Source organism: Rosa rugosa, chromosome 5 (assembly GCF_958449725.1).
Source record: "Rosa rugosa chromosome 5, drRosRugo1.1, whole genome shotgun sequence".
In the NCBI taxonomy this organism is placed as follows: Eukaryota; Viridiplantae; Streptophyta; class Magnoliopsida; order Rosales; family Rosaceae; genus Rosa; species Rosa rugosa.
Window position 1 is genome coordinate 28,899,573 of NC_084824.1, and position 24,043 is coordinate 28,923,615.

At 39.6% G+C, this 24,043-nt stretch overlaps 1 protein-coding gene across 1 annotated transcript; it reads left to right on the forward strand.

Moving 5' to 3' along the window:
• Positions 1 to 1,388: 1,388 nt before the first annotated feature.
• LOC133711499 (uncharacterized) lies at positions 1,389 to 16,841 on the forward strand. Its single transcript, XM_062137609.1, has 4 exons — positions 1,389 to 2,229; positions 2,947 to 3,109; positions 4,070 to 4,916; positions 16,545 to 16,841. Exons 2-4 carry the CDS (start codon positions 3,063 to 3,065, stop codon positions 16,839 to 16,841), a joined length of 1,191 nt encoding a protein of 396 aa, XP_061993593.1. The 5' UTR covers positions 1,389 to 2,229; positions 2,947 to 3,062.
• Positions 16,842 to 24,043: the final 7,202 nt, after the last annotated feature.

Below are 24,043 nucleotides of genomic sequence, written 5' to 3' on the forward strand. Positions count from 1 at the left end.
GATGAAAGTAGTGATCAGACCTGGTAGAGGTGATTCAACACCTTCAGATGGTGATCAGGTTAGGGAAGCCAATATAGCACTTGAACTGTGTATAAAAGCAAATGGTGGAAGCTAGATTAATTTGTTCGGTCATTGCACTGTTAGAACATTGGTTGGAGTTATTGTTGAATCTTCAAGATCAGAATTTGGTGGTGAGTTGAATTGTGTGTCATGAAGCACATTTTCACAAGTCTATAGAGATTAATAGAGGAAAACTTTATATTTTGCCCTATAATTATATATCTCTACAACCTTCTATTACGGTGAGAGTGCAGTTCGGTTAGTAATGGGGAATATGAGAAAGCTGGTTTGGCTGAGTTGGAGCATTAAAGTATAAAGCAACAGATGAGGTACCTGTTGTGCCAAATAGACACCAAGAAGACAAACCAGTACTAAAAACTCACAAAATACACACACCAACAGTAGATACAAAAAACTCAACCACAATCCAAACAAGTACCAGACAAACTAAAGTGCAAGAATGGAGACAAATAAGACAGCAAAGTGTTTACCCAGTTCAGCAATTAGCCTACATCTGGGGAGCAGATGGAACCACTCAATTCACTATCAAAGAGAAGGATTTTGTACAATTGCTCTCACACACTCACAGCAGAGAAGAACACTCGTTTTTCTCTCAACTCTCTCTGTTTTCTCCCACTCTAAACTGCAGCAGTTTTGCAGTTTTTTTTTATTCTATTACAGACGGTAGTTTTTACCCAAATCAAATAACCTCTACATACAGTTATCTCATATCTATCCATTTAAAGACAGCAACCAACTACTTTGACTCAGACATAGGTTGAGCCAAAAACAACAGTACCTTGATATTATTTTTACCTCGCCTTATTATATTATAAACTCTTATTAAATAAACAAAAATGCAGTATGCCAGTTCAGCTTGGGATGAACTCAAGCATTTCAGACAAGCCATTGGATCCCGGGTATCTCTTAAATCTTATGTTATACCATTTCTTTCTACTTCCAGTAACAATGGTGAAAGAAATAAATGGTAAAGTTGTCCTAAAATTTTACATTTTTCAAGTGACATCAAAAACCCAAAAAGACACTTGATGAAATAAGCCATTACCTGTGCCCAGTAAGTAATGTGTAAGCAAGGAATAAGTCAATGCATTCAAATCCATTAACCTCCTCTTCAATCATACTCATGTGTACCTGTTTTTATGTTTTTGAAAAGTGGAAGATATTCTAGATTTTAGGTTTCTGACCATGCTCCAGTGAGTCGAGTCTTTGGATTTGCTGTTTTGAATTGGTTTAGCTGTTTTCCTTCTCTTTGTTATGCAGATTCTTTTAGTTGTTTAGGGACTGCAGATCCAAAAAAAACAATATACTGAGTCTGTATAGTTGAATTGGTTTGGTTTTTTGGATTCTATCTGTACTCATAGTCAGTTTTTTAGTTGAATTGGTTTTAGTTGTTTAGGGAATGCAGACTAAAAAAAAAAAAGGCAACTGAAAAATATACATGTGATTCCTGTTGATTTTCTTATATATATGGTCTTATTCAAAGCATGTGCATATATAATTACTGTTGAAGTTCATATGTTGTTATTCAACTACGATGTATATTACATGAATCATGGACTATCATACCATCCTCCTTTGTACATTTTATTATATATACCTTGATGCTAGCATCAGAAGTCGCTTACTTAGTATTATATATATCCTTCTCCTACTTGCTCAGTCTTTGAGTCTAGGAACTAGGTAAGTTAGTAGGTTTAAATTATCTGGAGGAGTTTGTGATTGTGTATCTCTCTGTGTGTGAGCTAGCTAGTTGGATTTCTCATACTTTTCACTAGCCATCATTCGTATTTTTCACTATTGCTTCTTCAAAATCCTGAAATTCCCACCTGACTGATTATACAGCCACAGTCTGTAACTATCCCTTCTTTAAATCTATGATAATGCACTTTTGCCTATGGATAATGAACTAAATACTCAAAAACTTTTGTCTCAGTTTAGGAGAACAAAACTTTGAGGTTATCTTCGATATATTCGAAGCCCATCATTTCCAAATGTTTACAGTTGATTATTTGATCACTTGTTAACTTATCTTTTTGTTTAAATTTCAGATAGGGTAAGATCTACGTGATTGCTGCTCAGAAGTCTTCAGCGAAAGGTGGTGACTATGAAAAGAACAAAATTCAGCGGCTTCAACACATTCTTGAAAAGGTCTGATCCTTCCATTGGATAATGGATACCATGCATTTGTTATGACTTATGATCAAAGTCATGATTGTTACCCCATCTTCATTGACATGCTAGGGTTAGGTTCTATTAGAAGTTAAGCTTGCCATGGATGTCTTATTGCTTGCAGTTTGAATTCCAATTATAATTTATAAACTTTGTAATTCAATATTGAAATTGGGTATATTTAATGTTTAGATTGATTTTGTAATGTGGCTTTTGAATGCTTTCAAGTTGTTGTATGAAATATTAGTTGAATTGTACATTTGAAACATGAATTTTCTCACATGGAACACAAGAAAATTCTTTAAGGAGGAAAGGCCTTTAGATTTGGAAGGCAGTTTCTTAATCTTTTCTCCAAGAAAAGTTTGCCCAGTAAGTTTTTACTTCTTTCTTTTCTTAAAGGCACAGTATTTTTCATGTTGATCATCGGCGTTATGACTCTTATAGTTCTATTCAATTTCCCAAGTATAATACTTTGCACAGCTAATCGATTTGCTAAAACTTAATTGAGATTGAAATGAATGAATATATGAATCCAATTTTAAGCTTTTGTTCTGCTTTTATTTTTTTCCTTTGAATCATACTTGAAGCTTATTCAAATGAGTTGGTCTTCTCATACATTAGCTAATGTTGCCTTAAAAGACATGGAAGTTGAAATTTAATGGTGTTGTACTATTTTTGGCAATTTGCTGCTTGCAGTCTTTAGCACTACAAAATGATTGAAATGAAACTTCAAGTCGATCTACAGAAGGAAAGTATTCTGTTATGTTGATGAACTGGCGCAGAGCCAGAACAGGAGGAGATGTCCGAGCTGCATGTTCTATGTCGAAAAGTCGGTTGGTTGCTCCTACACGAAGTGCAGGTGATGAGCTGAACTTGGTTCTCTGCTAGCTGATTGTGTTGGTTTGGCTTGGCTTCACTTATATAAACAATCTATAGACTCAGTTGTAGTTGACTAGTTACAAAATTGGTTCCCCAAAGGGCTTAGCTAGCTACTATAACTCCCAGTTAAACAAAACTGTGTGGTCTGTGATTAGTGACTAAAGTCAATGGAGAGAATATATAGCACGCATAAAGTTATATCTCCAACAACAATTAAATCATACGCTAAAATCAGATTTTGAAATTGGAGTCTGGAAGCTAAAATTACTTTCAGTTCTTGTTTTTCATGAAAACCTGGCTCCAACTAATACAGCTATAGCCTTGTTGGAGTTACCCTACTTGAATCTAACCTTTAGGATTACATATTAGTTTGGAGTAAATTCCTATTGGCGAGGAATGTGAAAATTCCATCAATGGATAATAGAGCTAGTATCAATGATGTGCAGGAGCCACAAGAACTCGATCAGATTCTTATTCTAGAATTTCCTAAAGCACACGCTGCTGCTAAAGACCTTAATGAACCAAGTGACACGGGAATTAACAGGTCCATTAGACTATGTCATAGTTAGACTTGTCAATAAACCAGGTATGCAGCAGATTTGATCTAATTCCAGACTCATTTTAAAACAACCATAAAAATTAGAAATCCCATAATTTGAATCCTAAGAAATGAATTTTCAGTTCTTGATGTCATTGTAGTCTCTATCTTATCGTTTTATTGATGGATGAGCATAAAGATTCTTTTTATATGACAATTCTTATTGGAAGCTCAGTTTTTTTTTTTTTTTTTTTTTTTTTTTAACATTAGTGGAATCTCAGTTATGGCAAAAAGTTTTAGCAGAGGAATTAAACAAAGGTCTTTTTTTTTTTTTTTTTTTTTTTTAACACTAGTGAAATCCAATCTTAACTTTGCTACATATGAACTTCTCATTGATAACAGAACCCTAGGAGAGTTTCTCTCAACCCTAGTTTGTCTACGGCCTCCTTGCCTCCCTCAACAATTGCTTCGTCCCCTTCTCTTCTTGTCTCCTTTCTCATTGACTATGGCCTCCATTTATGCCGTAACATCGAGCTTTGCAGCCTCGCCTGCTCTTGCTGAAGGGGGTCGTGCCCCAGATCTGGGGAAGATCGGTGGAGGTCCTGTACGCAAGTCCACCGTGACCGCGACAAAGGGTAGCGCGCTGCCCTTATACCATCAATTCGACAGACGATCAGATGGATCTATTTTCTTTCACTGGGATCAAGCGAGCGTTGATTGCTGTTTGGGCAGGGTTGTCAGCTCAAGGGATCTAATATGGCTCTGGGATCCGGGTCCTAGATGGTGGCTTAGCTGTTTCCTTGCAGCTCTGTCATTGATGGTGATGGTAGTGGTGTGGGGCTGTGCACACGTGAGGCTGACGACGGAGGATATGCTGTGTGTCGAGATGGGGTTTGGTGGTCGGCTAGAGTGGTGGTTGACCACGGCGCCGTTCAGTGCTGCTACGTCGGAGATGCAGACGCGGTCAATGTTGATGGCCGCGTGGAGATGGCGTGATTGGATGCCAAACAGAAGTTGGGTGTCCAGATCAAATCTAGCAAAGGCTTTGGGTTGCTGTTGGGATCAGATCAGAATCCATTCAATGGGCTTAACCTCTCCAGGGGGGTGGATTTGGGACCCAGGAGATGCGATGATGTTGTTCAATTCTCCTGTTTTCTTTTCGCTGGGGATGCTGGTTTCACTTTCCGGTAGACTGTTCGCTTCTATATTCTACAAAGAGTCTCAGTACATTCACGCTGTGAGTACCACTGTAATACCCGAAAAATTCAAATTAACGTCCGATGTCATTTTGGAAATGATTTCGTAGGCGTGGGCACGAATACGAAGCTTGAAGGAGTTGTGGAATTAGTTCGAACGATTTTATTTCGAAAACGAACGTTATTTAGGGGGTCTTAAAAAGTGACTTCTTATACGTACAGAATTTGGGAAAACTTTCTTCATGAAAGTTGTAGAGCTCGTCGATACGATCTCGTGCGTATGTTGAACGCAATATTCGGAGTTTGTATGAATAAGTTATGAATATTTGAAAATCGGGATTTTTTTTCTATAAATATGGAGAATTTCTGGAATTTTTCTTAAATCCCAAAATTTCCTATTCTTTCTATTTTCTCCCCCGGTTTTCTCTCTTCTCTCTCCTCTCCCCCGACCTTTTTCTCTTCTTTCTGGGCGTTCTTCCTCTGCCAGCAGCGCCACCGTCCGGCCACCTCAAGCCGCTCTCGAGGTGTCCACGGCTTCGCCTCAACGTCGTCTAGCTACTCGACGTGACCACTTTCCCCGGAACGGCCTCAAATCCGGCAAACCGGAGCTGCAAGGTTTGAGCCAAAAACAGTCAACGCCGGTTTTCTCCTAATTCCGGCCACCAAAACTCACGATCCTTAGCTCCCTGAACTCACCTCAACATGCTGATCATCATCCTAGAAGGATCGCACCTGGAGTGACCGGATTCACGTTCGTCGGAGCTCGGCCGGCTTTAATTCGAAAACCACCTTCGAATCTGATTTTCTCGAGTTATAGACCACCTTTTCTTGTGATTCTTGGCCTGGTGAGTTCACCTTGAGATTATTAACAACTCTCAAGAAGGGATCGAGGCCTGAGGTTGAAGTTTTTACGTCGGAATTCAAGCTCGCCGGATTCTGGAAAATTTCCGACCACGAAGACTTTCGATCAAGATATCGCGAGCTGTAGTGCATCGTTTTGATTGATTCTTTTTCCAGTGGGTTCCCCTTGATGTTTTTAACAACTCTCTAGAAGGCATCGAGGCCTGAAATTGAATCTTTGACGTCGAAATCGAGCCTTGCCGGATTCTGCAAAATTCTGGAATTTTTCCGACCACCGAAGCTTTCGATCGGTATATCTCGAGCTACAGACCATATTTTTCTGTGATTCTTGAACCAGTGAGTTCTTCTTGAGTTTCTTAACAACTCTTCAGAAGGAATCGAAGCCTTAAATTGACGTTTTTACGTCGAATTGGAGCTCGCCGTTTTCTGCAGTTTCTCGCCGGTTTCTGGAAAATTCCGGCCACCTTCATACTGTTCAAGGTAATTTTCGACCCCTTCCGGTCATTTTCAGACTTCGTGCTAGTTATGAAAGTTGTTAAGCATGATGAGAGGAAGAAGAGCAGCCCGGCCCCGACACCATTGGTGGTGGTCGGCGGCGGCTCTGCCACTAACTCCGGCGGCCCTTTCCGGCCACCTCCGGGGATCAAAAATATGGTTTCTGTACATTTTCAGATTCTATATTTCAATACGATCATTTCGATATATTATACGCAATTTTTGGATATCGTATGATTAAGTTATGAATTTTTAAGTTTAGATCGATTTCGATTGTTAGATTTGTGATCTGTGAAGTTAGGACCGTCAGATGGACTTGTAGTTTTGATATGATGATCTTATGACTGTCCCAGTGGCTTTGTGTGGTCATGGGCGAAGATCCGACCGTTGGATCTTCGTATAAATGCAAAACAGTGATTAGGAAGGCGATCCGTGAGGATCCGACCGTTGGATCATCATTTAATTTCAATCCGACCGTTGGATTGTCGTTTGATTATGTTTTTGAGTTATTGGCTAAGTTAAGGTCATGTTTGATTAGGTGATTGACGGTTTGAGTTGGCGGACGATTGTGAATCGTATTTTGAGCTGTTAAGAAGACGCAGCGGGATTAGAGGTGAGTAAACCTCACGTGGTTCATATTACGAACCGAATAAATTTAATTACCTTATTTTGTCGTAATTGCGTGAAAATATTTATGAAATAAATATTTGTTTTAAAATCATATGGACTTGATCAACTACGGTCCATGGGTAAGTAAAATGATTTTTACTATACAAATGAATTTCTCGGTTTTATTGCATGTGAACTATAGTTGGTATTAGTGATTATCCCTGAGCGGATAATTACGTATATATATATTTACGTGATTATATGTGAATGGTGTGACATTGAAGAGTGTGGAATTGGGATGATTAAATTATTATGAATTGACATGTGTCTTACCATATTTATATGTGATGAACATGATTGATGAGTTCTTGTTAATATTCATGATTTACATTGGAGGATGTATAGAGTTAGAGAATGTAGGGTTCTGAGGATGAGGTGTCCGAAGTTCGACGGTTAAGGATAACCGGAGTGTTTGTGTACTGAGGACGGGGATGTCCAAGGTGCGACGGTTTATTATTAACCGAAGTTGTGTGCTGAGGACGGGGATGTCCAAAGCGCGACGGTTTATTATTAACCGAAGTATATGGTGCTGAGGACGGGGATGTCCAAAGCGCGACGGTTATAGTGTTAACCGAAGTATTTTTGCCGTTGCTTGACCCTAGGCCAAGGTGTCAGAGGTAACGAGGCAGTTAGAGCTCTAACGTGTTATGGGATGGGACCAAAGTGGTGATAGTGTTGTGTGATAGGACCAAAGTGGTGATATTGAATTGGTTGACGTTTGCGTCGTGGATGTTGAGATTGTTGGTTGTGTTGTTGAGTTATAAGAATTGTAATTTAAAATCAACAGTTCTTTCTTGTTTACTCATACTGGCTGTAAAAAGCTTACCGGGTTTTGTGTTGTTGCAACTCCCGGTACACTATTCAAATTGTGTAGCGGGTAATCCTACAGGTCAGGAGAACCAGGACGGTGATCGGGCTGCTTAGAGTAGTGTTATGTGAATTACAACATTATATTGTGAGGTTTGTTATGCTCATTTAGAGCTTTACGATTTTACTTTGTAAGAGTGAATTGTAATAATTAACTCGAGGTTTTTCGAGTTTTGTGTTGAGTGGCGAGTGGTGTGTTTGTTTCTGAGAAAAAAAAAAAATTTAGAACGTTATTTGTATTAATTGTTTATTCATGTTTCGGATTTGAATTTATTATTCAAAATTCGGGGCGTGACAGTTTGGTATCAGAGCGTAAGGTGCATATTTGGTGATGTGTCAATACTTTCCGAGTGATGGCCCGTCTGCAGCGGATCCCCATCGTGTGCTCTTCGGTATTGGCTAAGTCATTGGGTATGCGTGAGTGTTGGGAGTTGTTTAGGCCGCTAGGTCGTTTTAGGAACGTGAATACCTTCCCTGTAGTATTGACTTGGCTAATATGGACTTGTATTTGACTCATGCCATGTTTTAAGTGCTATACGTGTATTAGCCAAGCATACTATACTTCTTAGGTGATGGATATTCGAAAGGGGTAGTACATTGAACCTTAAAGTTGTTTTGGAAGTTCGTATTAGAATGAGTTCAGTTGCCGCGAGTTATAATCTTTAAGGAATGGAAACCTTCGGATTTAACTCTGTTGAGTCAGTGAGAATTGTTTTATGGAAATGAGGTTCTTTTGATTGTTGAAGTGTTTGGTTGAAGGCATGGTGTGGACCTATGCACGTACCTAGTGTGGATACGAGTATTAATGGATAGAAAGTTTGCCTTCTTAAGTTGGACGTACATATGTTTTTGGATGAGATGTACATGTCAAATAATAGATATCTTGTTTTGTAACGAGATGTCTTAGTGGGGTTTTGGTAATTGGCATGGGTGATGTGTTTAAAGTGGCTTTGAGGTAACTATACTAATCTTGTGTGAGATTGAGTTATTAGTATAAATTGAGAATATATGAGCAGTTGGAATGAGAATTGATCTCACTAACTCAAGATGATAGGAGTGTGAGAGATTATGGGGTAGAATTCTCAAGACTATATTGATTTTTGAGTGTAGTGATGTAATTTGGGAGATACTTAGGTTACCTATAAGGAGGGTAGTAGAGTTTATTATCGATGTGAGGAAAAGTATGGTACCTGTAGCAATAGCATCTATGGTGTGTGCTGGAGATTCTAAGAAAAGAAAAGTTGTATGCAAAGCTTGGGAAGTGTTTAGCTTTATTATTCCTTGATTTTAGCTAGACCTTTGTGTGACTTGATTTACAGTTGCGTTTTGAGAGTGATTATTGGGGATATATCTCTATGATAGATTTTGTGTATGGTTTGACATATGGAAAAATTTATACGACCTTGTGATAGGGTTGATTGTGAAGAGACATTGTGTCGACATATGAGCTGAGGTGATAATGTTGTTTTGCAACCCTAGGGGTGCTAGTGTTGTATTATCAATGCATTGGAACAGATGTTGTGAGAATAGGATTTTGAACGGGGGTATAGTTAGGGTGAGATATTAGGTGCTTTACCAGTATTGATTGGTGAATCAAGATATGTCTTACGTAAGGTTGGAGACTAATCTAGAAAACTTCAAGGAATTACTAGAAGTACGAGTGCAGCAGAGCTGGCTAATTTTGAAAGAGCAATGGGTGACCAAGGTTCGATTCTTGGTGGCGTTGTTGGTTGTTTTTAAAGAAAAGACTACCACATACATTCAGTCTTATTACAAGTCAAAAGCAAAATAAAGTTATTGTACAACGAAAGTTAAAATGCAGAAAAAGAAATACAATAACTAAAAGATGAATTGTTTTTACTTCTTCCCCTTTGATTGGGAAAGCTCAGCAATCTCCTCCCTGAGTTTGGTGACTTGATCATCGACCTCTTCACTGTCCTGCGAGTCACTACTGGTTGAGTCAAGATCTTCCCAAGGAACATGAGGAGCGGTGCGCGGACGAGTGGCAGCCCTTTTGCTGGTTTCAGCCGCAGGAGGAGGGTCCTTGTGGAGTGACGCAACAACTTCCTTGCAAGGAAACCCAGGAGGATGACACTGCATGTTATTGACCTCCTGAGCAAGCTTGTTCATTGCGGTGTGGCAACGGATCAAAGAGAGGTTCATGTCAGTGATGTAATCGATCATACATGTGACTCGCCAATCCGTCACCATAATACCATCACGGAGGGAGGAACGCAGTGCATCAATTGAGTCTGACAAGCTTTCCAGGGTGGCCACAGGCCGAGGAGCACGAGCAGCTAGGGAGGAAGAGGACTCGCTGGGATATAGTCTGGGAGAACGACGAGGCAGAGGAGGGGGACTGCGGCTACGCTCACGTATAGGACGATGGTCTCCAGGACGAGTGAGGCCAGCGCAAGCGGCCGCTTGACGACCCTCTTCTTCTAAAGAGAGAACACAGCGTTGATTGACGCTCATGCGAGCGGTAATCTTGGTTCGAACCATGATGAAGGAGAAGAAATTTGAAACTGCACGCTTAGACAAAACCGAGTAAAATCTGGAGGAGATAAAAGGAGGTTTATATAGAGCACAAGATAGGGTTGAGAAAATGTGAGAATGGAAGAAGAGATTTGAGTTATCGGATGGAAGAAGAGAATTGAGAGAGGATGGCTAAAACTCTGGGGAAATTTTCTTTTCTTTGGTGTGAATAGTCTCATTCCCCGAATGCACCTATTTATAGAACAAGGTGAGCAGATCTCCACCGTTGGATGGACGATCTCAGAGATTCAAACTACGCGTTGGATTAAAGTCGCCCAAAAACACGGAAAAGTTGTGGGCGCGTGGAGAGCGTGTAGGGGGACCGAGCGAATCTCGAGACGCTGTGGCAGACAGCTTTCGCCGAAAGGGATCTGCTTTCCGTAAATCACGAAAGCGACGTGTCGTGGCACGTGGAATGTACCGACAGTTTGTTTTTATTCTATCGCTTATGATAGAATAAATAAAAGGAGTTGCATGGAGAATAACGAGTGCAGCTGGTGCTCTAGTGGTTGAAGAGCAAAGCTCTTGTACAAGAGGTCAGAGGTTCGAACCTTGCCTCTCCCGTTATTTTATTTATGTCGCTTATGACATAATAAATATAACACGTGAGCATATATTAATGAAGGCAGCTCTTGCTTCAGTGGTTGGGAGCAAAACCTTCGTGTTCGAGGTCGGGAGTTCGAACCTTACCTCTTACAAATATTTTTGGATCTCGTATATGCTTGATATACGGACGTATATACGGTATGTACGGCATACATACGTATATACGGTCTGTACGGTATGCATACGTATATACGGTCTGTACGGTATACATACTTATATACGGTATGTACAATTTCATACCGTAGCCGAGCTGGAAGTTGGTAGGCCCAAATAGTAAGCCCAAATAGTAAGCCCAATTGTTCGGCCCGATTGGTAAGCCCAAATGTTAAGCCCAATTGTTCGGCCCGAATGGTAGGCCCAAATGTTAAACCCAAATTGGTTCGGGCCGGTTCGAAATGTGGATGGTTCGGTTTCTTCGGCCCAATTGGCCAGCCCTAATGCTTAGCCCAAGGATTGAGCAAGCCCAAGTCATCATCACTGGGTAACATATTTTATTGGCATGCTTTTGGGGACGAATTGTTTTGAGTGATGCATCTCTATTGTTGTGTAGAATGGTGCATGCTTGAGTTTTACTATAGAGACTTACCGTGATGCTAATTGAGTAGCGAAACACTTTGTGGGAGTGTTTACTGTGCTTGTATGCCAGTACAAAGTGTTGATCTATGTGAGGATCTATGAGATGATCCATGTGACGATTTTGTGTATGTGATGTGGAGTGTTGTTGAGCAGTTGTTGTGTGAGTTTACGTTTGTGATGAAAGGATTTAGTGGCCATAGGAATGTATTTTTATACAAAGAGCTGAGGCTCTGTAGATTACTACAGATTTGGAAAAGATGGAGATTCTATGGTTAGGTCAACCTTAATCGAGAGGAATTGACTTGCGCTTAAATTTCGGGACGAAATTTCTTTAAGGAGGGTAGATTGTAATACCCGAAAAATTCAAATTAACGTCCGATGTCATTTTGGAAATGATTTCGTAGGCGTGGGCACGAATACGAAGCTTGAAGGAGTTGTGGAATTAGTTCGAACGATTTTATTTCGAAAACGAACGTTATTTAGGGGGTCTTAAAAAGTGACTTCTTATACGTACAGAATTTGGGAAAACTTTCTTCATGAAAGTTGTAGAGCTCGTCGATACGATCTCGTGCGTATGTTGAACGCAATATTCGGAGTTTGTATGAATAAGTTATGAATATTTGAAAATCGGGATTTTTTTTCTATAAATATGGAGAATTTCTGGAATTTTTCTTAAATCCCAAAATTTCCTATTCTTTCTATTTTCTCCCCCGGTTTTCTCTCTTCTCTCTCCTCTCCCCCGACCTTTTTCTCTTCTTTCTGGGCGTTCTTCCTCTGCCAGCAGCGCCACCGTCCGGCCACCTCAAGCCGCTCTCGAGGTGTCCACGGCTTCGCCTCGACGTCGTCTAGCTACTCGACGTGACCACTTTCCCCGGAACGGCCTCAAATCCGGCAAACCGGAGCTGCAAGGTTTGAGCCAAAAACAGTCAACGCCGGTTTTCTCCTAATTCCGGCCACCAAAACTCACGATCCTTAGCTCCCTGAACTCACCTCAACATGCTGATCATCATCCTAGAAGGATCGCACCTGGAGTGACCGGATTCACGTTCGTCGGAGCTCGGCCGGCTTTAATTCGAAAACCACCTTCGAATCTGATTTTCTCGAGTTATAGACCACCTTTTCTTGTGATTCTTGGCCTGGTGAGTTCACCTTGAGATTATTAACAACTCTCAAGAAGGGATCGAGGCCTGAGGTTGAAGTTTTTACGTCGGAATTCAAGCTCGCCGGATTCTGGAAAATTTCCGACCACGAAGACTTTCGATCAAGATATCGCGAGCTGTAGTGCATCGTTTTGATTGATTCTTTTTCCAGTGGGTTCCCCTTGATGTTGTTAACAACTCTCTAGAAGGCATCGAGGCCTGAAATTGAATCTTTGACGTCGAAATCGAGCCTTGCCGGATTCTGCAAAATTCTGGAATTTTTCCGACCACCGAAGCTTTCGATCGGTATATCTCGAGCTACAGACCATATTTTTCTGTGATTCTTGAACCAGTGAGTTCTTCTTGAGTTTCTTAACAACTCTTCAGAAGGAATCGAAGCCTTAAATTGACGTTTTTACGTCGAATTGGAGCTCGCCGTTTTCTGCAGTTTCTCGCCGGTTTCTGGAAAATTCCGGCCACCTTCATACTGTTCAAGGTAATTTTCGACCCCTTCCGGTCATTTTCAGACTTCGTGCTAGTTATGAAAGTTGTTAAGCATGATGAGAGGAAGAAGAGCAGCCCGGCCCCGACACCATTGGTGGTGGTCGGCGGCGGCTCTGCCACTAACTCCGGCGGCCCTTTCCGGCCACCTCCGGGGATCAAAAATATGGTTTCTGTACATTTTCAGATTCTATATTTCAATACGATCATTTCGATATATTATACGCAATTTTTGGATATCGTATGATTAAGTTATGAATTTTTAAGTTTAGATCGATTTCGATTGTTAGATTTGTGATCTGTGAAGTTAGGACCGTCAGATGGACTTGTAGTTTTGATATGATGATCTTATGACTGTCCCAGTGGCTTTGTGTGGTCATGGGCGAAGATCCGACCGTTGGATCTTCGTATAAATGCAAAACAGTGATTAGGAAGGCGATCCGTGAGGATCCGACCGTTGGATCATCATTTAATTTCAATCCGACCGTTGGATTGTCGTTTGATTATGTTTTTGAGTTATTGGCTAAGTTAAGGTCATGTTTGATTAGGTGATTGACGGTTTGAGTTGGCGGACGATTGTGAATCGTATTTTGAGCTGTTAAGAAGACGCAGCGGGATTAGAGGTGAGTAAACCTCACGTGGTTCATATTACGAACCGAATAAATTTAATTACCTTATTTTGTCGTAATTGCGTGAAAATATTTATGAAATAAATATTTGTTTTAAAATCATATGGACTTGATCAACTACGGTCCATGGGTAAGTAAAATGATTTTTACTATACAAATGAATTTCTCGGTTTTATTGCATGTGAACTATAGTTGGTATTAGTGATTATCCCTGAGCGGATAATTACGTATATATATATTTACGTGATTATATGTGAATGGTGTGACATTGAAGAGTGTGGAATTGGGATGATTAAATTATTATGAATTGACATGTGTCTTACCATATTTATATGTGATGAACATGATTGATGAGTTCTTGTTAATATTCATGATTTACATTGGAGGATGTATAGAGTTAGAGAATGTAGGGTTCTGAGGATGAGGTGTCCGAAGTTCGACGGTTAAGGATAACCGGAGTGTTTGTGTACTGAGGACGGGGATGTCCAAGGTGCGACGGTTTATTATTAACCGAAGTTGTGTGCTGAGGACGGGGATGTCCAAAGCGCGACGGTTTATTATTAACCGAAGTATATGGTGCTGAGGACGGGGATGTCCAAAGCGCGACGGTTATAGTGTTAACCGAAGTATTTTTGCCGTTGCTTGACCCTAGGCCAAGGTGTCAGAGGTAACGAGGCAGTTAGAGCTCTAACGTGTTATGGGATGGGACCAAAGTGGTGATAGTGTTGTGTGATAGGACCAAAGTGGTGATATTGAATTGATTGACGTTTGCGTCGTGGATGTTGAGATTGTTGGTTGTGTTGTTGAGTTATAAGAATTGTAATTTAAAATCAACAGTTCTTTCTTGTTTACTCATACTGGCTGTAAAAAGCTTACCGGGTTTTGTGTTGTTGCAACTCCCGGTACACTATTCAAATTGTGTAGCGGGTAATCCTACAGGTCAGGAGAACCAGGACGGTGATCGGGCTGCTTAGAGTAGTGTTATGTGAATTACAACATTATATTGTGAGGTTTGTTATGCTCATTTAGAGCTTTACGATTTTACTTTGTAAGAGTGAATTGTAATAATTAACTCGAGGTTTTTCGAGTTTTGTGTTGAGTGGCGAGTGGTGTGTTTGTTTCTGAGAAAAAAAAAAAAATTTAGAACGTTATTTGTATTAATTGTTTATTCATGTTTCGGATTTGAATTTATTATTCAAAATTCGGGGCGTGACAACCACAATTGCGTGCCTTGGCGAGCAGTGTGTTTTAGGCTGGGACGAGTCTAGATTTGATTGGTTGACCGATTTCTTGCATGCTCAGATTGCAGATTCTGATGGTTTGATCTACAAATCTCAAGGTTGTGACAATAGTTATATTGTTGGTAATTATCTTGAGGAGGTTGAGTATTTACCTTTAGTTTCTGCTGGGTTTCCTATAAGTGTTTCAGAGCAATGTTCTATTGTACATGGACAAGTTATTGGTGTAGTACACCTTCTAATTTGTTCTACTTTAGCTCTAGGGTTAAGTCTTTCTTGGCCTTTGTATGCTCCCCATTGGGATGCCCTCATGAGCGATTTCTATCGCTAGTTCAATGAATTTCCTTTCCTCAAAAAAAAAAAAAAAAAAAAAAAAAAATCATTATTCGGTAACAGACAGTTAATATCTGCATCCCTTACATTTCCTTCCCTTCTACTCATGGCATTCGAACAAAGAACCAACTAGCTAGCGGGTGGTGTGCGCTAACGTAAAAAGAATCTTGAACAAAGTAGTCACTAAACATCCAAAATTTGGAAAATTCAGAACTTCCAATTTTTACTTTATGATACAAGGGACAAATTAAGACTTTGACTCGATCAATTGTATTAGGAACTTCTAAGTATACCCCAGAAAATAAGAACCACAATTGATGAAAGAAGATATGTGTAAAAAGCCTATATATAAATAAGGATTAAATTCAGTTTACTCCCCTGAACTTTAGGCCTAAAATCAGATTGGTCCCTCTTTTTGAAAATCGATTACGATGGTCCCTATATTCTCAAATGACATCACCCGAGTCCAAAATTTGAATTTGGCTCGAAACATGACGTCAGCTGCTGAGTTGGAGCCGACATGGGGGCCCATAATGAGGGCAAAATAGACATTTCAAGTTTTTCTAATTTTTTTTTCTCTCTCTCCCCGATCTGCTCTCTCACTCTCTATCTCTCTGTATCTCTCTCCCTCCCTCCTTCCAATGTCTAGTTCCACCCACTCCTCCCTCCACCTATGTTTGAACCCTCCGACTCCTCGTCAGTCAAAATCAGAATCTCCACCCTGCGAACTGGGCCAGGGATCCTCTCATTGAGATCGATGCCGAGTCCGAACCGCATCGTCGACTCAGTTCCGGAGTCCCGGAGTTCGTCGATACTTGAATCGGTGAGTTCCATTACCTGCGTTGGGGTTCAGAGATCGAGGTCATCGTCATCAACGCCGGTACCATTGTTCACGGTTCAGATTTTTCAATCTCTGCTCTCTCTAATCGGACGGCTCAAATTCTCCTGCGAGGTTCTAGTTTTCTGAGACACATCAACCCAGTCAGAAGCATGTTGGTTGTGGGCTTCGAATCACCTATTCATCATCAACCCAGTCTCGACAAGGAATTCTAGGAAACTGAGTTGGTTGCAATCGGTTCTCGAAGGTATATTCCCAACCTTTGAATCAAAGTTTTACTCTTGTGGTGATAATTGGAAGCAAAGCAACTGAGTTTGGTTCGATTTGGTTGAAATTGAATTCTCCCTGGTTATTGATTTCATCAGATTGTCGTAGCCTTGGTGGTTAATTGAAGATGGGAGAAAATTTTGATGAGATGATGAATCTGTTATTGGTAATAGGACTGGAATTAGTTACGCCATGTTTTGGAAGCTTGGCTCGATTGTCTTATAAACAACTGATCAAAATCGCTCATGGGCTTGAGAATTCTAAGCAGGATTTTGTCTGGATTATTGGGAAAGTGTTTGCATATGAGAATGAGGATCATAAAGATGAGAAAAATTGGCTTGTGGGTTTTGAGAAGAGAATGAGGGAGAGTCAGAGGGGTTGTGATAAGGGGATGGGCTCCTCAGATTTTGATGCTGGAGCATAAGTCTGTAGGTGGGTTTGTGAGGCACTGTGGGTGGAACTTGACAGTGGAGGGAGGGAGGGAGGGAGAGGGAGAGAGATATAGAGAGATAGAGAGTGAGAGAGTATAGATCGGGGAGAGAGAGAGCAGATCAGGAGGAGAGAGAAAAAAAAATTTAAAAAAGAGAGAAAAAATTAGAAAAACTTGAAATGTCCATTTTGCCCTCATTGTGGGCCCCCATGTCAGCTCCAACTCAGCAGCTGACGTCATGTTTCGAGCCAAATTCAAATTTTGGACTCGGGTGATGTCATTTGAGAGTATAGGGACCATCGGAATCGATTTTCAAAAAGAGGGACCAATCTGATTTTAGGCCTAAAGTTCAGGGGAGTAAACTGAATTTAATCCTATAAATAAAGCCTATTGGGATTAATAGCTATAATGTAGTCTGTATACCCAAACAAATTAAACAAAAGCCATGAGATCTTTAGCTTTTGAAAAAGCGCGCCCTCTAATTTGCTGCCTTTTCTTGTATGTTCACCTACTTTCATCACAAAACTACTTTCCACATTTTGCTTCTGCTAGTTCAACTACTGAAGCAGCAGAGGCTCTTCTTAAATGGAAAGCCAACTTTCTAAATCAAACCTCCTATAATAACCAGCTCAAGGATTGGATTTACCAACCCAACATTACTGATACCAATGCCACCAATTCTTCCAGCAATCCCAAAGTAAACGAAAGCCCATGCATTTGGACTGGTATTTCATGCAATGCTGCTGGAAGTGTCACCAACATAACCATTGCCAATTCCGGTATACAAGGTATGCTACATGAATTTTCATTCTCATCCTTCCCCAATCTCGAATATCCTTGTAAAACTAAAATTACAAACAAGCTCACACTATTATATTTGTTCAACAATTACTTGAGGAGATCAACCATACCATTGACATCATAAGTTGAAGCCATTGTCGCAGCTGCAGAAACAAGGATGAGGACGAGGTCGAAGTCTTCTGCTATTCACCAACTTAAGCTTCTGAATGGGCAGAACACTATGCTTGTAAAATGGTGGTGATAACAGGGACCCTAACCTCTTATTTATACAAGTACTAGTCCTAAGAATCCTCCCATAAAGGTTTTCCTTAAGGATCAAGTCTTGTATCTAAAAATCGTAATGCATCACAGTTTAGGACTTTCTTGTAGTCCAATTAATGGATTCCTAATCCAATGATAAATACACTATCACATTAGATATCTAGGTTGATTCTTTTCCAGATCCATGTTGTATTCGATTTGATGCTTTGATGGTGTCCTAGTTGCTTTAGGATAACTTGTGATGAGTCCACTTTTGATCTAACAATCTCCCACTTGGACTATCACTGGTTATCAAGGACAACCAAAACTGAATGACATTAACTCGTTTACAACCAACTGAAGTGTGCACCAGAATAAGGAAAAGTCTTAAAATCCATTCAGCATGGTCAAAACACAGTAGCTTATGCAGAGCAAGGAAAAGCATACACTTTGACAAAAATGCAGCACTTCCAGACCACTAACATAAGCCCCTGCATTCCACATATGCTATTAAAAACAAAATGATGCAGTATATGAACATCGTGTATTACCAGAAGATCATATACCTAAATGGTCCAACTGAATGTTTCAAAATGAAACTCAAGCAAAACTGAAAAACACTGATGGTCTTAATGCTTGTACTTTAAACTGAAAGAACATGTTCACTGAAATTACAAGACCATCTGACATTTAGGTAAATCAAGAACACAAAATAAAGTTGCAGAGAATTTTAATAAAATTGCAGTAACACAACTTGAATAAAATACCTCGAGAATTTTATTGATAATCAAAATTCAATCATACATAAAGTTGTGATGATGAAAAAACTGGAATTCACAACTACTAGAAACTTACAAGAACTTAGAAAATACAAAACTCATAAAAATTTGCTCTTACTAAATAGGCTCCCACTGAACTCAAGAACCTAAACTAGGTAAAACACCAATGTTCTCAATATGTTTCTTGAAGGCTGCAACTGACAATGCCTTAGTGAATGGATATGCAAGCTGAAAGTTTGTGCTTATACTCAATACTGAAATTTCACCATGCTTGACTCTCTCCCTCACACTGTAATACTTGAGGTCAATATGCTTTGAGTTATTTGACCTTTTACTGTTTTTACTGAAGAACACAGCTGCCTCATTGTCACAATAAATTACAAGAGCATCAGAAACTATATGACTTAAAATCCTAGTCTGCATCAAGAAATTTCGAATCCATAGCCCTTCACGCATTCCTTCATATACTGCAATAAATTCTGCCTGCATTGTAGATGTTGTCACTAAGGTTTGTTTCATAGTTTTCCAAGCAACAGCCTCTCCTGCAAGCATAAAAACATATCCACAAGTCGATTTCTTGGAATCAGGATAATTTCCTGCAAAGTCTGAGTCTGTGTATCCTATAAGCTTCAACTGTTCCACTTGTCTATACACAAGCATGTGGTTTTTAGTCCTCTGCAAGTACCTGAGTACTTTGTTTCCAGCTACCTAGTGTTCATGACCTGGATTAGACTGAAACCTGGAAAGAATACCAACTGCAAAAGACAAATCAGGTCTAGTGCAGACCTGAGCATACATTAGGCTGCCAACAAGCCTTGCATAAGGCTTGGACTCCATATCCACCTTTTCTACTTCATTCTTTGGACTTTGTTTCTTAGTGAGCTTATCTCCTTTAGACATTGGAACCTCCCCTGATGCACATGTCTCCATGCCAAATCTTTTCAGAATTTTAGCAATATAGTTTTGCTGGGATAATCCTAGCAAACCTTGTGCCCTATCTCTTATAATTTCTATTCCTAGTACATATGATGCCTCACCTAAATATTTCATGTCAAAATTCTTTGACAGAAAGGCTTTGGTTTCTTTAAGTAGCTTTAAATTGCTACTGGCCAACAAAATGTCATCAACATAAAGTACCAGAAATATAAATTGGTTTCCAGATGTTTTGAGATAAACACACTCATCCACTAAATTCTCAGTGAATCCAAAAGAAGAAATCACAGAGTCAAACTTTTTATACCATTGTCTAGAAGCTTGTTTTAAACCATAAATGGATTTTCTTAGCTTGCAGACTAAGTCTTCTGTCCCTGGTTCTATAAACCCTTCAGGCTGCTTCATGTAAATAACCTCATCGAGTTCTCCATTCAAGAAGGCTGTCTTGACGTCCATCTGGTGTAATTCCATGTCAAACTGAGCTACAAGTGCCATAATGATCCTAAAGGAATCTTTGGTTGAAACTGGGGAAAAGGTTTCAGTAAAATCAATACACTCCTTCTGTGTGAAACCCTTGGCAACTAACCTAGCTTTATGTCTCTCAATATTCCCATTTGCATCTCTCTTGGTTTTAAACACCCATTTGCAGCCTATAGCCTTTTGTTTGGGGTCAGGTTTCACTAAATCCCAAACTGCATTGTGGTTCATGGACTCAATCTCAGCTTCCATAGCTTGTTTCCACTCACTTGACTGACTGCTTTCAATAGCTTGATTGAAAGTGACTGGATCATTGTCATCTGCAAGATCAATTTCAACTTCATGTTCTTGCAAATAAACAATGTAGTCAGAATCTTCCCCCCCATAAGTTGGTTTCCTTGCTCTATTAGATCTTCTTAATCGGGGATTCATGTTTTGGTGTTGTTCTGCAGGCTGATGTTGAGGTTCTACAGGCTGTGGTTGATCAGGTAAGGCTTCAGGGTTAGCTTGATCATCTGCAAAATGCATTTCTTGATCAACGAGTTGATCTTGTGCATTTTGAGTTTTTGGAACACTAATGGCTGCTTGTGTATCATGAACTATAGGCAATATACTTTCAGTATGCTCATTTTCCACAATTTCTTCAAATTCGGAAGATAAATCTTCAAGACTTGTATTGTGAATTTTTTCATCCAAGAATTTTCCTAATTAAAGGAGAATTAGGGTATTTGGCCATTGGTCCTTCATATATTCATAAATATACACGGTCAGTAGATATGCATCTAGGAACGCAAGAATTAGTTGGTGAGTCTTGCTTGTTTGCCTAAGATAAAATCTTCACGAGAGTCAAAACACTTGGTCCATGTTTAAGTGTTCGTGATCATTGTTTCATATGCATAACTTCTCTTGAGATCAGTGAAGGAGCTGTGAAGAAAGGAGAGCGATATTTGAAGATCGTTCAAGTGAAGAAGGAGTTCAAGAAGGAAGACAAACTTTGGATTAGTTTTTGTCTAATCATTGTAGCCGAGCTAGTGTTATTCAAGTTTGTAAAGAACATATCCTTCATATAAGTTAATTCTTATTTTGGGTTCTCAAGAGTAAGAGCCCCGCAGTGTTTTTAATCTCATGATTGAGGTTTTCACTGCGTAACCAAAAATCTGGTGTTCTGTGTATTATTTTTGGTTTCTGCCCAGTAAGGATTGATACGTGCCTTGCAATCCCCGTTTTCCAGAAAACACATTCTGTCATTGTATTTTCACTTGGCATCAGAGCGGGTTCTAAAGCTTTTTAGTAGATCCGAGGACAGGATGAAACGTGAATATAACAGAGCCTCCAGTTCGATAAATTGCCCCCCTTTGTTTGATGGTGAAGATTACTCACAATGGAAGATCATGATGAGGGCATTCCTCTATTCTCAGGATGAAAATATGTGGAATATAGTTGAGACTGGATGGGAACACCCCACCAAGGCTGAAGACTCAAAGAAAGTAGAAGGGACATCTGCAAGAGTTCTTAATTTAGGAAGGAATGGACAGAATAGGAGGCTCGAAATAGAAGTTGTGATTTCAAGGCACGGAATTCCTTATACACATCTTTATCCAAGAAGGAGAGGGTGAGAATCAGCCACTGTGATATGGCAAAACAGGCATGGGATCTTCTTGAGGTCACTTATGAAGGCAACAAAAAGGTTAGAGGCCAGAAACTTCAGAGACTTGTCTTAGAGTTTTGAAAACATGCAAATGGGGGAGGATGAATCAGTAGATGACTTTCATGCTCGTCTTATGAATGTGACAAGTCAGTGTCACAGTCTTGGTGATCCTTTTGAAGAGCATCGGATTGTCAAGCAAATTCTTAGGTCTCTTTCATCAAAGTTTCAATCCAAACAGACAGCTATAGAGGAGACTCAAGACCTGGACACCTATTCTCTTGACGAACTTATTGGTAATCTCAAGACATTTGAGATGAGGATCAAGCCCGAGAAAAAGGTAAAAAATATTGCTTTCTCTTCTGTTAAAAAGAAAGATGATGTTGATGATGATTATGTGGATTTATCGCTGTTGACAAAAGAATTCAAAAATTTTCTGAAAAATAAAAAATCCTTTGGAAACTCTTCGAAAATTGTTCCTAACAAACCTAAATTCTTTGAGTGTGGTGGAACTGGACACCTTGCTGCCGATTGTGGCAATAAGAGGTATAATTTGCGTGGAAACAAGGCTCTAAAATCTACTTGGAGTGACAGTGATGAAGGCTCTCAATCTGATGGCGAAGAGGTAAATCTTGCTCTTACTTCCTCTTTTGATTTTGAATTATCTGATGTTTCTGATTTAGATGATGATACTCTTGATGAAGAAACAAATGAAAAGTGTAAGCAATTATATAATGCTTCAAAAATTGTTCTTCGAAAAAATTACAAACTTGAAAAAGAAGTTGAATCATTGAGAGTGGAAAAAGAAAAAATTGAGCAAAATTTTGGAATTTCTTTGAGAGATTGGGAAGAAGAGCGTGCTAACCTTGTTGATAAGATCAAAGTTTTGCAGGGTAAGGCCGGGTCTCAAGATTGGGACAAGGAACATGATGAGCTCACTAACAAAATCAAAGTTTTGCAGGTTGAAATAAAATCTCAATCTAATCTAAATATTTTACTAACCCTTGAAAATGAGAAGTTGCAGGATGAATTATTGAGGGTCAAGGAAAGCTTGAACAAGTTCTCTATAGGGTCTGAAAAAGTCTCAAAAATGATTGGATTAGGCAAAGCTCATTGCAACAAAGAGGGATTAGGATACAATGGTGAGACCTGCAAGACTTTGAGGTTTGTAAAAAGTGTGGAATGTGAAAGCTCATCAAGTCAGCCACAAAGTTCTTGTGAAAATGGGTATGGTTCCAAGTTGCTTGCAAAATCAGAACCACGTGTGGCTCACCAAACACTTCAGAAAAGCTCCTCGGTAAGTCCTGACAAACTTTGTCAGCCCAGGTATATTCACAACCCCAAAAACTTCATTCCTACTTGTCATTATTGTGGAAAATTAGGACACATATATCCTAGGTGCAATATGCTTCGCAGGGTTACTCAAAATCAGAGGAAAACGTTGAGAATTAACTCACCTGCCTTGTTGCAAGCTAAGTTGAAAGAGGGTCTGAATCTGATCGCCAGGATTGCAAAACTGGCTTCAATCCCTGTGGATCTGGAAACAAAAACAAAGCAGAAGCAAATCTGGATTAAAAAAGGTTCAAATAATCATTTTTCTGCTCATACAGATAATCTTGATAATATGCTTGAGCTTGCTTTCGTTCCTACTTAACACAAATTGGCTAATTCGTTTACTAGGCCGTTAGACAGAACTCAATTTGAATTATTTAGAAGCACAGTTGGTGGATGCTCTAAGTATTGATACTCTCGCTTCATTTGATCTATTTTGCATGCATTCATGGTGTATGTCTTCATGATAGTATAGGTGCATTTTCTTTACGTTTCTGCATTGTTAGATTCAGTTTCTGGAAATTCAGGATTGAAAAATGGTGGTTTGTATCTCCGAGTGTCTGACAAATTATTTTGAACTTAGATTGACAAGGGCCATACTCTTTTCCTTAAATCTGTGTGCAATGAGGTGCCTAGCATGTTTTGAATTTGCTCTTGCATCACTCTGTAATTGTGAGCTTGAACAACATATTCTCTATCACTTTGAATCCTCACATGCACACATACTCTAAGTGGTGGTAAGTCATATTTGTTGGTTGGCCTGTTCTCAATTCTCATGTTCGAAATTATTCCTTTTTTGTTGCTCCTTGATTAAAAAAAAAAATTATGAATGAATGATTTATGGAGCATGGCCAGGCTATTCCCAAAGTAAACAGGCCTCGGTCGTGATGAATGATATGAGGATTGGGAAGAAACGGGAATGGTTTGGTCACCCCAGTGGATTGTGAAACTATTGACTCGAGTAGATGTGCTCTTTGGGATGTCCTTGT

Bases quoted from the DNA above. Each gene is read 5' to 3' on its own strand.
- LOC133711499 (XM_062137609.1), top strand. From the start codon at position 3,063: ATGTTCTATGTCGAAAAGTCGGTTGGTTGCTCCTACACGAAGTGCAG. The intron at 3,110-4,069 runs GTGATGAGCTGA...CATTGATAACAG, and splicing joins TGCTCCTACACGAAGTGCAG to AACCCTAGGAGAGTTTCTCT. The intron at 4,917-16,544 runs GTAATACCCGAA...GGTTAATTGAAG, and splicing joins TTCACGCTGTGAGTACCACT to ATGGGAGAAAATTTTGATGA.